Here is a 12,883-nt window from a genome sequence, read left to right as displayed (position 1 = left end):
TCATTGTGTTTGAGTGCAGCAGCACTGTGGCTCTAGTGTGAAAGTTTGGACAAGACCTTAGTTGAGACTCAATGTCCGGATTCCTCCAGGAGGCACTGTCCAGGTTGCTTTGTAGACTTCTGATCCAAGAGCATAAATATTCTGTGCAGGACCTTTCATTGCTCTTGCAGTGCAGAGGTGTGTAAACCATAGGAGGCCTTTTGACGTCTCCTCGGTGTGGTTTTTGACAGTAGCATTATGCAACAGTGAGGGGTTCCCGTGGGCCAGGGTGCAGAGAGTGGACCTTGTGTACTGCAGTAGAAAGGAGGGAGGAGCAGCCAGCATGTCCTGAGGGAGTGCTGCTGTGGAGAGTGGGATATATTATCTGGTGTTGTGGAACAGCTGTTTTAAGAAGACACATTTATGTGGATTTCATCCTGGGGGTACCACAGTGCATCTGGAAAAAAAAAAAAAAAGCAGTAGCCCGCTATGCTATTGTGAATGCTTGTACAGCTTGAACACTGGACAAAGGATACAAATCAGTGTGTATAGCTCTGCCACCTGTAGTGATGTAAACTGTCATTTCCATGGATGCATTGAGGAGCTCACCTCTTCAGCCCATGTCCTAGGGACCTTGGCTTGGTTTGGGGATTATATTCTTCAGGCAGTGGGGTATTCTGTAATTTAGAACATGCTTTAATTTCAGTAAATATTATTCCAGATCAAGTCTCAGACAGAGCAGGGAAATTAGGTTGATCTTTGTCAGGTTTAATGTTTAAGAGCACTATGGTAGATATCTTTAGAATCTCAAACAGATCATGTAGTATGCCAGACAATGCAGTACCATCCCACAGGTTCAATCTGGATATGCAGTATAACCCATCACCCCAGTTCACACCCAGTTTCAATGTACAATAGAAAAGGAAACAGGCTTGCACAAGGTTGTCCGGACGAAGGTGACATATTGCACCACAGGTTGAAATTGGGGCAAATTTAATTCAGAGCAGGAAAAGATGGGAAGTGGAGTTTAAAAGTCAAATATTCAACATATTACAACAGATGCAATGGTTACTGAGAGTAAACTCCTGTGAATCCACAATGAACCGATGAGTGAATGAGGCAGCTCAGCCAGGAACTAGTTAATCGCTTTATTTTGATGCCGCTGCCAGTCCTTATGATGTCGAACAAAGAGATTTTATTGTTAAACTGGATTAATGGAGTCATCCTGGTTTAATGTAGCTATTCTTGCCTCACAGCTAATCCAGAAGCATCCTGTCACCTGCCATTCACCAGTTCAGGCCAGGGGCTACAGTGAGGCGCACACATCCTCATCATTAGATGAATTACGGTTTTGCCAAATATTGGGCTTTAAAGGGATTACACATGTATTCTCTTTTGGCTCAGTCTCACCTGGAATGCAGAAAGAATATCCTTCATCCCAGCTAGAACCATATTGTACCTCATCAACATTTTTATAGAGCTGTTGGGCTGTTTTAGAATTGTTGGCCTGTTGTAGAATGTACTTCTATGCTTTGAAATTGTCATAGCTGACATTTTTTGCATGTTGTTAAGCTTTTTTCTTAATTTTGTAGCCATGGCAGACATGGATTTGCTTAGGTCTCAGGAAAAATATGTGTGACACCAGTAAACACTTTTCATGACAATCTCACCTGTCCAGTTCCTTAAGACTGTTAAAATTCTTTGAGATAAAAATGTGGGTTGAGCAGAGTTTTGTTAAGTACTGTTAAGGAAACAGAAGGCTAAAGCATTCTGTGTTGGTGAGAGATAGGCATAACAAGTGCAGTCAGAGATGAAAGACCTTGGTGCCTTTGATTTGTTCTCGATGTGGTAAAACATCGTGATTGTGCCCCTTCAATGCAAGCATATAGTACAGACAGACAAACAGACACCAGCCCGAGCCAAATGCAGTACTCTCAGGGTAAGGCTTACTGAGTTATGTGCTGTGGCACTACAAAACTTGACCAAATCTCAAATCCCTCTTTTTGCTTGCAGAAAAGTCATTATTCTCCTGATTACCATCTGGGTTGGCAAAGGCACATACAGGGCTCCCTCGCTGCTGTTTAGCACAGAGCCAGATGATCTGATAAATTTGACAGAGGTCTCGCCTCCACCCATGCAACTGTTCTTCAGTAACGTTTCTGTAAACTTGTTTGATTCTACCAAAACGATACCAGAAATGGTGTGAAAATGTTAGGACAGGGACAGTGATTAAAACAGGAGGGAATGAGATCAGAGCTCAGACATACTCAGCAAACCATGTAATCTGTCCCTTTATTGACATTTCTTTCTGCTCTGATATGTGAGTACAGTTTCCAGTGAGAATTATTTTTGTTCAGTTATCACAGGAGTGTCATTTCTTAAAAGCTGAGGCAGGGGAATGCAGGCAGTGGCTCCACAGTTTAATAAAGCCTCTGTGGTGATCAGTAGGTGCTTTAATTAGAGCTGGTGTAAAGTTAGTGTTGAAGTAGATGTGGGATCTTGATGGCATCTGGCAGTGGGCGACTTGTGGAAGAAGAACAAAACAGGCCCACAAGCCCCCTTGTAGTAAGTAGTTAAGGTTGTTGAGGTTGTAGGGGTGTGACCTCAGCACAGTATCATAATTCAACCCAGCTCAAAACGATGTGATCAAACCTCTGCATCATACATTAAGTATGGATTAAATAGTACGTGCTATGTGAAGCAGGTTTAGGTATGAGAATGAAAATGGGGTTTTTTATCTGTATGTAGATATTGACATTGAGTCTCTCAGACCTGCACATAATGAAGCAATTGGCTCCCACAGCGGCCTAAGGCTATCATCGAACCCAACCAATCGTCCCTCTACCAGGGGAGTCCAACACAATCCAGCATCCTCAACTTCTGTGGATTGATCAACACCAGCCCCTGTAAAGTGGTCATGATGTGAATGGCTGCTCCCTGTGAATGCAAGACTGAATTTCCAGTGCAAGATCGTACAGCAGGGCCAGTCAGCCTCAGTCTTGAAGGGCTGCAATTCAGCAGCTTTCTCAGCTGCCTTTAATCCATGAGCACGATCCGAGCTGGGAAGTGTGGCTGAAAGGACTTGGTAAAGACTATGATTATGTGAATCAGTTGAATGATAAGGAGAATCAGGTGGTTGCATTCCTGGCTGGAATAAAAACCTCTTAAACACTGTGGCCCTCCTAGGTGTTGCATACATATACCTGGTATCCTGGCAGTGTGGAGGTTGGCCTGGGCGTGTATGAAACAAGACTGAAAATGGAAAACAGCATTTATAGAAAAATACTTGTAGTGGGAGTTTAATAACTGTGAAGACATCCTTATACTCTTTCATAGTGTACATTTTATATGTGTCCTACATTTATACAGCTGCATATTGACTGAAGCAATTCAGGTTAAATACCTAAATCAAACACAGAACAGCGGCATAAAATTTAAAGCTGTAAATTCTGTTCCCTGCCTGCCATGCCACGTTGCTGTCCAGAATAATGACTATAGAAAGAAAATAATTATAATAATCACCATTACCATCATAGTCAGGCTAATAACAATGATAATGATGAAGATTGATTGCTGTTGATGGCTTGCATTGCCGTTAATTTGATTGCTGTTTACGTAACAGTGGGTTGGCTGGCGTGGCGCAGGCCGAGTTCGGTCTCACCACCAGCCATGCATCTCCCATGACATGCTGCCAGTTTATGCACTAGCTCAGGCCTCTGTGTCCCAAAACCCGGATCATATCATGGAGAAATGCACTAGGCACATGCAGGTTTGCAGCGGTCAGCACATCCGAGTAATCGATGCTTTGCAGTAAATAAGGACACTTTTCCAGTGGAGGCAGTTATCCTTCTTCATTGGAGATTTTGCCTGTGTTGTACAGGCATGGAGAGGGTCCATCTGAGACCATAAAGCACACCACCCTACACCTTGAGTGTCAGCTGAAATTTTATGGATCAATTTACATTTACGCAGTGTCATCTATCTGTGTCTATACTGCCTGCCTGCAGACAGTATATACTGCTTTACAGAAGGCTGTGGGAGACAGGACTATCTTCCTTGTTTATTAACAATTACCCTCCTTGTTCAAAAAAAATGTTTTATCTTATCCCTATCCACACCCCAAATTTTGCTGTTAGTTGATTTGTAAATATGACTGTGGATAGACTACAGTTTTGTGTGTTTTTAAATGTTTTTGAAAGAAATAATTGTCACAATCAAACAGAATCTGATTCAGTCAATTCATACTATTTAGCAAATGCCTTCAGCACCCTCAGGAATGGATTAAAGGCTAATACTTTTTGTTATGGATTTTTTCTATGTAGGGAAAAGATGACAGGCATTGAAAATTGAATTGTGTACCAAAATCAGATTTTAGAATTCACATATTCAGAGGTATAATAGCTGTATCAGTGTGCATTAATACTATCTGCGCTGCACGTACTATAGAAATCAATTTCTCAATTTACCTTATAAATGAATTGTTTTATTAATATTGATTTGTTTTTTCTCTCTCTCTTTCTTTTTGTCTTGCAGGAAACAGTAGAATATGCCTTCCTTATCATTTTTACAATTGAAACCTTTTTGAAGATTATAGCATATGGACTTGTCATGCACCAGAATGCATATGTGAGAAACGGCTGGAACATGCTGGATTTTGTAATTGTAGTAGTAGGGTAAGTACTCGCCTTCATACTCCACATGTCATTTGTTTTTAATAAGTCTTCCCTGTGAATCAGCAACAGTCACTGGTAAAACTATTGTTGCTAGCATCTGTGAGAAGTGAGTTTTCAGTCCAAGTTTGACAAGTCCGCATGGCAGACAGAATTTGGAGGAATCGGAGCGCTTCGGTTTCAGCTGGAGCAAGATTGGCTGGGACAAGAAATAGCTGCCTGTCATGAGAGCAGTGAGATAATGACTCAGACAGGCTGTGCCATGCCCAGGGCAAATACATGTCCCTCGGGGATAACTAGTCCTCGGTCACACAAGAAGATAAGGCTTTACTCCCATTAAAAAGTCCTAAATACTCACATCAAAATAGAAAGTAGTGGCTGCTTGAGATGAGAAGAAGAATAGGTAAACTTAAAATGCAGACATAGTAGCTAGTGTGATTAAAACAATACAGGGTGATGGTGAGTATACCCTGATGCACAATGTGAGTATTTCGCACTGAAAGAAGAATAATGATAATAATGATGATCATTTTATATTTCTGTAGTACATTTAGAAAAAAATCTGATGTTCAGAATGCTGCAGTAGTGTATGCTTTGATGGAATCAGGCATAGTAACTACATTTTTATTCAATATATGTGGAAATTATATGAAGTACATGCTCCATTGTCCAAAATATAAGGTTGGGACAGAAATAAGAGTATTCACACTACACTAGACACTGTGGGCTTAAGTGCATTTCAGCTGTAAGGTGACCGTTATGATGTGTTGAGCTCTTGTTTACATTTTCTGAATAACAGAACTTTGAGGATCTGATATTATCACTGTGGCTCATCGGCTTATGTTCCACCCAGAGCGATAGGCTGTCATGTGCATCACACTCTTCAGAAATCCCATATAGTCCAAGCTGAGATTAAATGGAGTGTGATTGTTTCAGACAGAGGTTATCGTGCCCTCTTTGAAATGAAACAGAATCTCAATCTGCTGTCCTATTCACTCCCAGTTTATCTTTCCCATCCCACCTTGCGTACTGTTGAAGTGTTACTACGTGCATGTTGAACATGCCCCCTTCCGTTGGAGGACAGATTTAAGGAAATGAAATGATAATGCTCCCTGGATGATGTTAAAACATGACACTGCCTTAAATGTGTTGTGGAAAGATAAGGGCAAAGCATTTTGTGGATGCAGTGAATCAAGCCCTTGGAGTTTCCCGTGTGTTTCCCAGTTACACTTCAATGGGAAGTAAACTGAATGGATTAACATCAGATGTGGAGAATTTAGGCTATTTCTAGTAATAATGAATACTAGATAATTCACATTAAAATCTCTATAAAATAAAAATATATAAAAAAGAAAAATAAAAATAATAAAATAATATATCATTTGAAAAAAATACTCCTTTTGAAAAAGGATAAACATTTTTAAGAAAATTTTGCTGTTGTCAAACATTTGATAGTAATTCACAGTGAGAAATGTAAAAGCTTTCATTTGGGCCAGCATAAAAGAGAGAAAGCAGAGCACGTATCTGTTCGCAACAACTGCGTTTGTATTCCTTCAGTGAACAAGGGGCATGTGTGTCTCTGCACATGAGCCATGCGGAACAATGTGCTTATCTCCAAATGTCCACTGTCTTTGTGCATGAGAGCAGAGGCGTGACACACCCCACCTCAGCAGTGGCGGCGGTTATCTCAGACGTGCACCTGTTTCAGCAAGACCTTATGTAAACTGATGAAGCCATGAAACACAAGGAGTAAACACCCCCAGATTAAACAGATGCTGGCATGCTGCTATATGGCCTAGAAAAGAGGTTGAAATAAATTGTGTTCTTTTTAGCAAGGGAATGGGAGGATTGGGCTCTGTCTCCCTCCCTCCCTCTCTCTCTCTCTCTCTCTCCCACCCTCCCTCTCTCTCTCTCTCTCTCTCTCCCTCCCTCACTCTCTCTCTCTCTCTGTTTCTCTCTCTCTCTCTCCCTCATTCTCTCTCTCTCTCTGTTTCTCTCTTCACTCTCCCTCATTCTCTCGCTATCAGTCTTCTTTAATATACACACAGTCCAGTGCATAGCTGGGTCAGGCCTGTCTGAATGCTGCTTGCACCTCCGCATAGCGCACACCCTGTGAAATGAGCAAGGATTTTGCAGACAGTATGTTGGTTAATAGCGTCATTTTCACAAAGTTACCAAAGCAAAACCAACATCAGTGATGGCCCTTATATGCATGCTGTCCAGCAGACTAAACCGAGGACCGGTATTGCTCAGGCAGCTACACACGGATATGGTTATGGTGAACAGCGCTGGTCTAGTGCAGTGAGCACCGAGAAGCTTCAGGATTGCTGTGCTCCAGTCAGTCATGCTGACAGCTCATGACTGACAGGTCAGGGAGCTCATTTTCAGTGACTTTAACGGTGAGGTGGGGGCGGGACTCTAACGGGAGGTGCACTTTGTCTTTCGCAACAGGTTATTTAGCGTCATATTGGAAGTATTAACCAAAGAGGGAGATGCAGGGAGCCACCAGTCAGGAGGGAAGCCAGGTGGCTTTGATGTCAAAGCCCTTCGAGCCTTCCGAGTGCTGCGCCCTCTCCGCCTGGTGTCAGGAGTGCCCAGTGAGTACCCTGCATGCTAACCCCCCCACCCCGCTGGCTTGCACCACGGGAGGAGGAGGAAGAGGAGCGGGAGGAGGTCTACAGGGCTCAAATGGCCCCACTCTCTGAAAGAGACATTTGGGACACACAGGAATGAATGGAGGACAAGGGTGGCAGTGATTTTTTTCCTGCCAACAGGAGGGGTGGGGGAATAGAGGCCACTATTTTCATTCACTCAGATTTTACACACAGTTTCTTTTCAGAAAACTATGATCCATGTCAACTCAGAAACTATCTTCCGGCTCCACCGCTCCACTCACAGCGTCCTGTCTCTGCCGAGTGGATTAATTTACACAGACATTCAAATTATCATGCCAGATGGATGAGATGAAAAAAAAGGAAAGCTGTGTGGTGCATTGGCCTTTCACTTTCAAAAACATGCAGCGTAACCAAGCCCAGGGGGGTTCTGCTGGGGGGCACGGATATTAGCTGAGATTCCAAGATGAGCAGTGTGCACACAGATCCGCTAACAGATGTTATGTAGGGAGTCAGGGCATCTGGGCGAGTTTGTCTCCTGTGGTACAGCTCCAGAGGTGTGTGTCCTGGTTTGTGAATGTAATTAGGGGGGTCAGGACATAGGGGAGACTGTGTGTTCCTCCTCCTCCCACGACTGTGTTGAACCAGAGCACAGAGGCAGCCTTACAGTGCCGTGGCCTCTAAAGTCTGTGATACTGAGTCCTAAAAGCTTTTAAGACCACAAAGAGTGATGCAGGGACATACTGACAAATAATGGGGAAAATATTAACAGTGAACATTCAAATATATAGTTAAGTATGAGAATGCATTTTAAACTTTCTCTTGTTTTTGTTTTGTTTTTGTTTTTCAGGTTTACAAGTAGTTTTGAATTCCATTATAAAAGCCATGGTCCCCCTCCTCCACATCGCCCTGTTGGTTTTATTTGTAATCATAATTTATGCCATTATAGGATTGGAGCTCTTCATCGGAAAAATGCATGCAACATGTTACATTCCTGGCACAAGTAAGTCTTCAGTATCTTCTCTTAGGCTGATTATTTGAATGTTCAACTCTGAGAGCGCTAACATCTGGCTGAGGTCAGGATTCAGATGCTTGTCAATCATCTGCAAAAAAAGTCAGATTTCCGTTTTTGTCCATATTTTATTTCGTCTAATCAATGTGAGCCCTTCCTGCATTATCGTCTGAGTGAATGCAGATCAGTGTTTGTTTATGCAGGTGTAAGGAAAAGACCAGGTTTTCAATTATTGCTTAGAAAAAAGGGTGTAGGGGTTGAGTTTTCAAAATCCTCCTCCTTTGTGGCCAAGGATTATTGACTGAATGTGAGTGACATTTGAATTAGTAGATGCCCTTATCAATGTAAATGCACTCCCCTACCTGTCAGCTGTTAGACTACGGTCTTGAAACCTGAACTGAAATAATAGAAGAGGTGTGTTGGTTTCCATGGCAATGAAGCAGCAGTGTCATAGGAAAGCTCACCATTGTTTACAAACTAGGCGCCCTGATTGCAGGCCGCACGTGACACCATTGTCACACTGGCTGTCCCCTACTTAATACCACTGTAGAACCGTGGTTGATTGAGTGATATTTACATTTACATTTACATTTATATATTTAGCAGACGCTTTTATCCAAAGCGACTTACAAAAGTGCATATCATCATCTCATTGCATCATGGGAAGAATCCATAGTTCAATGGGAAGGAATTGGTGGGTGTCTCTGGAAGCAGCATAATTGCCTAGCAATAGTGATGATGTAATCTCTGGGTTGTGTTTTTTACATGCCTCAGAGTAATTGGGGAGATAATGTATCTTTAGAACGTAAATCAATTTAATTATGTTACTGTATATTTTGACAGTAAAATGCTGCTTAACACTGACCTTAATTCTCTGTCAGCTGATTGGATTTAATGCAAAGTGCATCCCTTTGACATGTACATGACATTGTGCTCTGCTCTGGGTCTGGTATTGACTGTGTGCTTTTCCTGCCACTGGTGTGTTTGATTACATGGGGAAAGGACCCACAGGAGTCTGTCACCTTGCTGGACTCGGCAGGGGGCACATGGAGAGGTTTTGTGGGGATACAGTGGTAATCAGGTGGCAGTGTGATAGTCCTTGTTCAATGTCATCCTTCTGAGCGATTTTTCTGTCTGCTGCTAATGTTCCTTTTTAAACATTTATATTCCCCATCTTTATTATTGCCAGCTAGCTGATGTCCTTATCCAGTGCGACTTATATTGCAAGAATTAAACTCATTTTAATACATCAAGAAGTACCAAATCTTAAAATAAAAACGCAATTTATATGCAAGGAAATTACTACATTTCAGAAAAAACAAGCCCATGAATGATGCCTACAAAGGAAAAAAACGTGATGGGTTAATAGAAATGCACAATGTTTATGACGTTAATGTTGCTCCCATTCCCCTGCAGACACAATAGCTGAAGAAGAACCAACACCATGTGCAATCTCAGGTCACGGGCGCCAATGCCCCAGCAATGGTACTGTATGCAAAGAAGGCTGGCACGGCCCCAACGGAGGCATCACCAACTTTGACAACTTCGCCTTTGCTATGCTCACAGTATTCCAGTGCATCACCATGGAAGGGTGGACTGACGTGCTGTACTGGGTGAGCCCCCCCCACCACCACCCCCTCCTGCCTCTGCTTGCATGCTGCTCGCCCGCTCTCCCTCGCTCTCTCTCCCGGTTGCCATGGTGAACGTATGCTAATGAAGCCATCAAAGGGGAAAATGACAATGCGCGGACAAAGAGGAATATCTCCTGTAGAATTGAGTAGGAATTGAGCTGAATGGCAAAATGAAATGGAGAGAGCCGTTTAGACAGCTCCGACTATGAAAAAGCTCACCTGGGTCAGCGGTGTGACAGTTCTAAGCACACAATTTGGCTCACACACATACAACCAGCTGAAACAGCAGCACCAGAGTGTCCCTGCTTTACTCTCAGCTGTAGTGGATAGAGAGACATCTATCAACCAGCTGATGAAAAAAAAACAAGTTCATGACACGAGAAGGCACTCGGCTCAATCAGCCATGGTTGTTGATCAGACACTAATTGCTCTCCAAAAGCAAAGGTTGGTACATTCTGCACCCAGCCTTAAGTGTTATATATGAATACATTGTATGCTTACATTCTTCCTTATGTGTCCTTTACTCTTTCCTTAATCCTGTATTTTCACATTAAGTGAGTATGCCTACCAAACAGACACGGTTGTGTCATGAGTTCATGCATGGCTAAATGAGGATATGACATTTGAGACATAGGCCGTTCTGTGCAGTAGGGGATTGATGCCAATCTTCAGCATTATGGGCCATACACATTACATCATTAGGCTAGGTCATCTGCTAGCTTAACTATGTTGAACTCTCCAGTGCTTCTTATTGGGCTTACTTTGGTGAATTCTGCATTTTCTACAGATATGTGGTGCTATACTGAACATCATGAGGCTTTTTTTTGTGGAACATGCATTGTTATTGTAAGTGTGTCTCTCTGTTCCTGATCGCTTTTTCCAGATGAACGACGCCATGGGCTTCGAACTGCCGTGGGTCTACTTCGTCAGCCTGGTCATCTTTGGGTCCTTCTTTGTGCTGAACCTGGTTTTGGGTGTGTTGAGCGGGTAAGCAAATAGGGCCTAACCCTTCTTCAGCATTGTCCAGCTGTCTGTCTATCCCTGTCCCTGTACAAAGGCCAGTGCACAGCATATCCAGTGTATTTATTATGAGTCAAAATAGGTTAGATATTCAATCTTTTCCATTACAGAATAGACCTCTACTGACACAGTTAAGCAGTAATTATAGTCACTGCATGCAAGGTACTTTGTTGAGTGTTCAATTTATAAAAAGTTCTGCTTATTGAATTTAAGCAGCACATTAACAGAAGTCTGCAAAGGGCTAAACTGCACTTAGCCAGTACTACTCCCCATACATGAAGTAAGGACTTGAGCAGTGAAGATGTATTGACCTGTCCGCAATCATCATTAGCCATGATCTCACACAACCAATGCCTAAGTGCAGTAGTAACTAAAAAAAGGGCACTTTGCAGAAATGCAACTTGTTTTTTGCACTCTTCACTATTGCTGTGTTTTCCTGCTCATAGTGTTTGTGTGTGTATTAATAGGCTCTTCTGGGTTTCTGCAGATACATAGGACACCATTGGATGTGAGAAGCTGTGGACCTAGTTTGTTAGTCCCTTTCTGTGGCTAAATTTGACTTTGGGGCACTGAGTGGATAAGCCGTTGGATCAGCAGTATGCTGTAGGAGGTGTTGGTTGACTCTTGCAAGCTCTCTATCTCTCTGAGCACACTGGTGTTCAGTACTCAGCCAATCAATGTCCTAACAACATGTGGGAAATGCCCTAGATATAAAGAGCAGTAGACGACCTTTATTACAGTAGGAACGGTCCCCTATTTTCAACCACCATTCAACTGTTTCACATATTCAGATATTTTCATCTTTCATGGCCTCAGGTATTAGCACTGTTCCTGAAGTGATTTATATACTTGAAATGCTATATTCAGTAGCATGTACATGTAAGAATGATTTTTTATAGAGGTGTGTTTTCATGCTGCTGGTGAAGTCCTGTTTGTCTCCTGTGCTTCCATCAGTAACGTTGGAATAAATAGCCAGTAAATTAATTTGATGATTGCTTTATATAAACTAATGGGCTAATGTGTAAGCTTCTTTTTATTAATATGCATATTTGGTTTGAGGGGATATGCCATGCTGAAAACAGTTTGAGCTGCTATGCAAAGTCTTGACTTTAATGTTTTGATTTTTGGAAATGCCAACAGAATAACAGCATTTTAAAAATTTTAAATTAAAACGATCCAACCTCAGGAGTACCTTAGGAGTACCTTGGATTTTTTGAATGATCGAGTTTTTTATATTCTTTGATTTCATCTTATAAGATCTATTCAAGGGATATTGTCGCCTGTGAAACGGTCTCAGTTCCTACTGTGAAGAGCACTTCGAATTCACCCTTTCCTCATCCAATCCCAGCAGTGCTGCTGGACGTGGAAGCAAAGTCTCAGCAGGCAGTGCTGGGGGGAGGGGGGGGGGGGATGGCAGACAGTCCCCTCTGTCCCCAGGACAGTCTGTCTGCAGCCATGCCAACACCTCCAACCTCTCCCGCACTCTTGATTTGGACAGAGGTTATTCTTGGAGTATTTGGCAAAGCCTCTACTTTGTAAGGGCTGTAAAACTACAGTATGGTGATGCTATATTGGGCTGCAGGGAGTAAAATGCATGAGACACTATACTGCTGTATAATGTCAAGAACCATGAAGCATTGCAGCAGCTGGTCTGAAGGGTGTAATAATGAAGGATATAGTACTGAAAAATTTCTCCATGTTTTAGCTCTCACTGTCAGTTTTGGAGGAATGTTTGATGTAATTGTATCCTTATTTTTTAACCATTGATAGGCCAAATCAGCAACCTTTTTCCAGTGTTGGGGTGCATCAGTTTAGTCATACATGTTAAAGGCAGATCCAACACAGATAAGAGATCAGGCTTTAGAAGTTACTGGAGCAGAGGCATTGAGTGACTCCTCTACATGGGTAGCTCATTCTAAACTGCCATGTGTAAATATATAATGGACCAGTATGTAGGCA

At 42.4% G+C, this 12,883-nt stretch overlaps 1 protein-coding gene across 1 annotated transcript in view; it reads left to right on the top strand.

Moving 5' to 3' along the window:
• Nucleotides 1–12,883, top strand: part of LOC118780521 (voltage-dependent L-type calcium channel subunit alpha-1D-like) — an 84,059-nt gene that overhangs the window by 28,207 nt on the left and 42,969 nt on the right. Inside the window, exons 4-8 of the mRNA XM_036533061.1 lie at nucleotides 4,513–4,652; nucleotides 7,101–7,246; nucleotides 8,112–8,264; nucleotides 9,690–9,886; nucleotides 10,788–10,891. Of these exons, the coding sequence (XP_036388954.1) occupies nucleotides 4,513–4,652; nucleotides 7,101–7,246; nucleotides 8,112–8,264; nucleotides 9,690–9,886; nucleotides 10,788–10,891 (740 nt within the window). The remainder of the gene's footprint in view (nucleotides 1–4,512; nucleotides 4,653–7,100; nucleotides 7,247–8,111; nucleotides 8,265–9,689; nucleotides 9,887–10,787; nucleotides 10,892–12,883) is intronic.

Source organism: Megalops cyprinoides, chromosome 7 (assembly GCF_013368585.1).
Source record: "Megalops cyprinoides isolate fMegCyp1 chromosome 7, fMegCyp1.pri, whole genome shotgun sequence".
NCBI lineage: Eukaryota > Metazoa > Chordata > Actinopteri > Elopiformes > Megalopidae > Megalops > Megalops cyprinoides.
The sequence above is the reverse complement of the archived record's forward strand: the minus strand, read 5'-3'. Positions and strand labels throughout refer to the sequence as shown.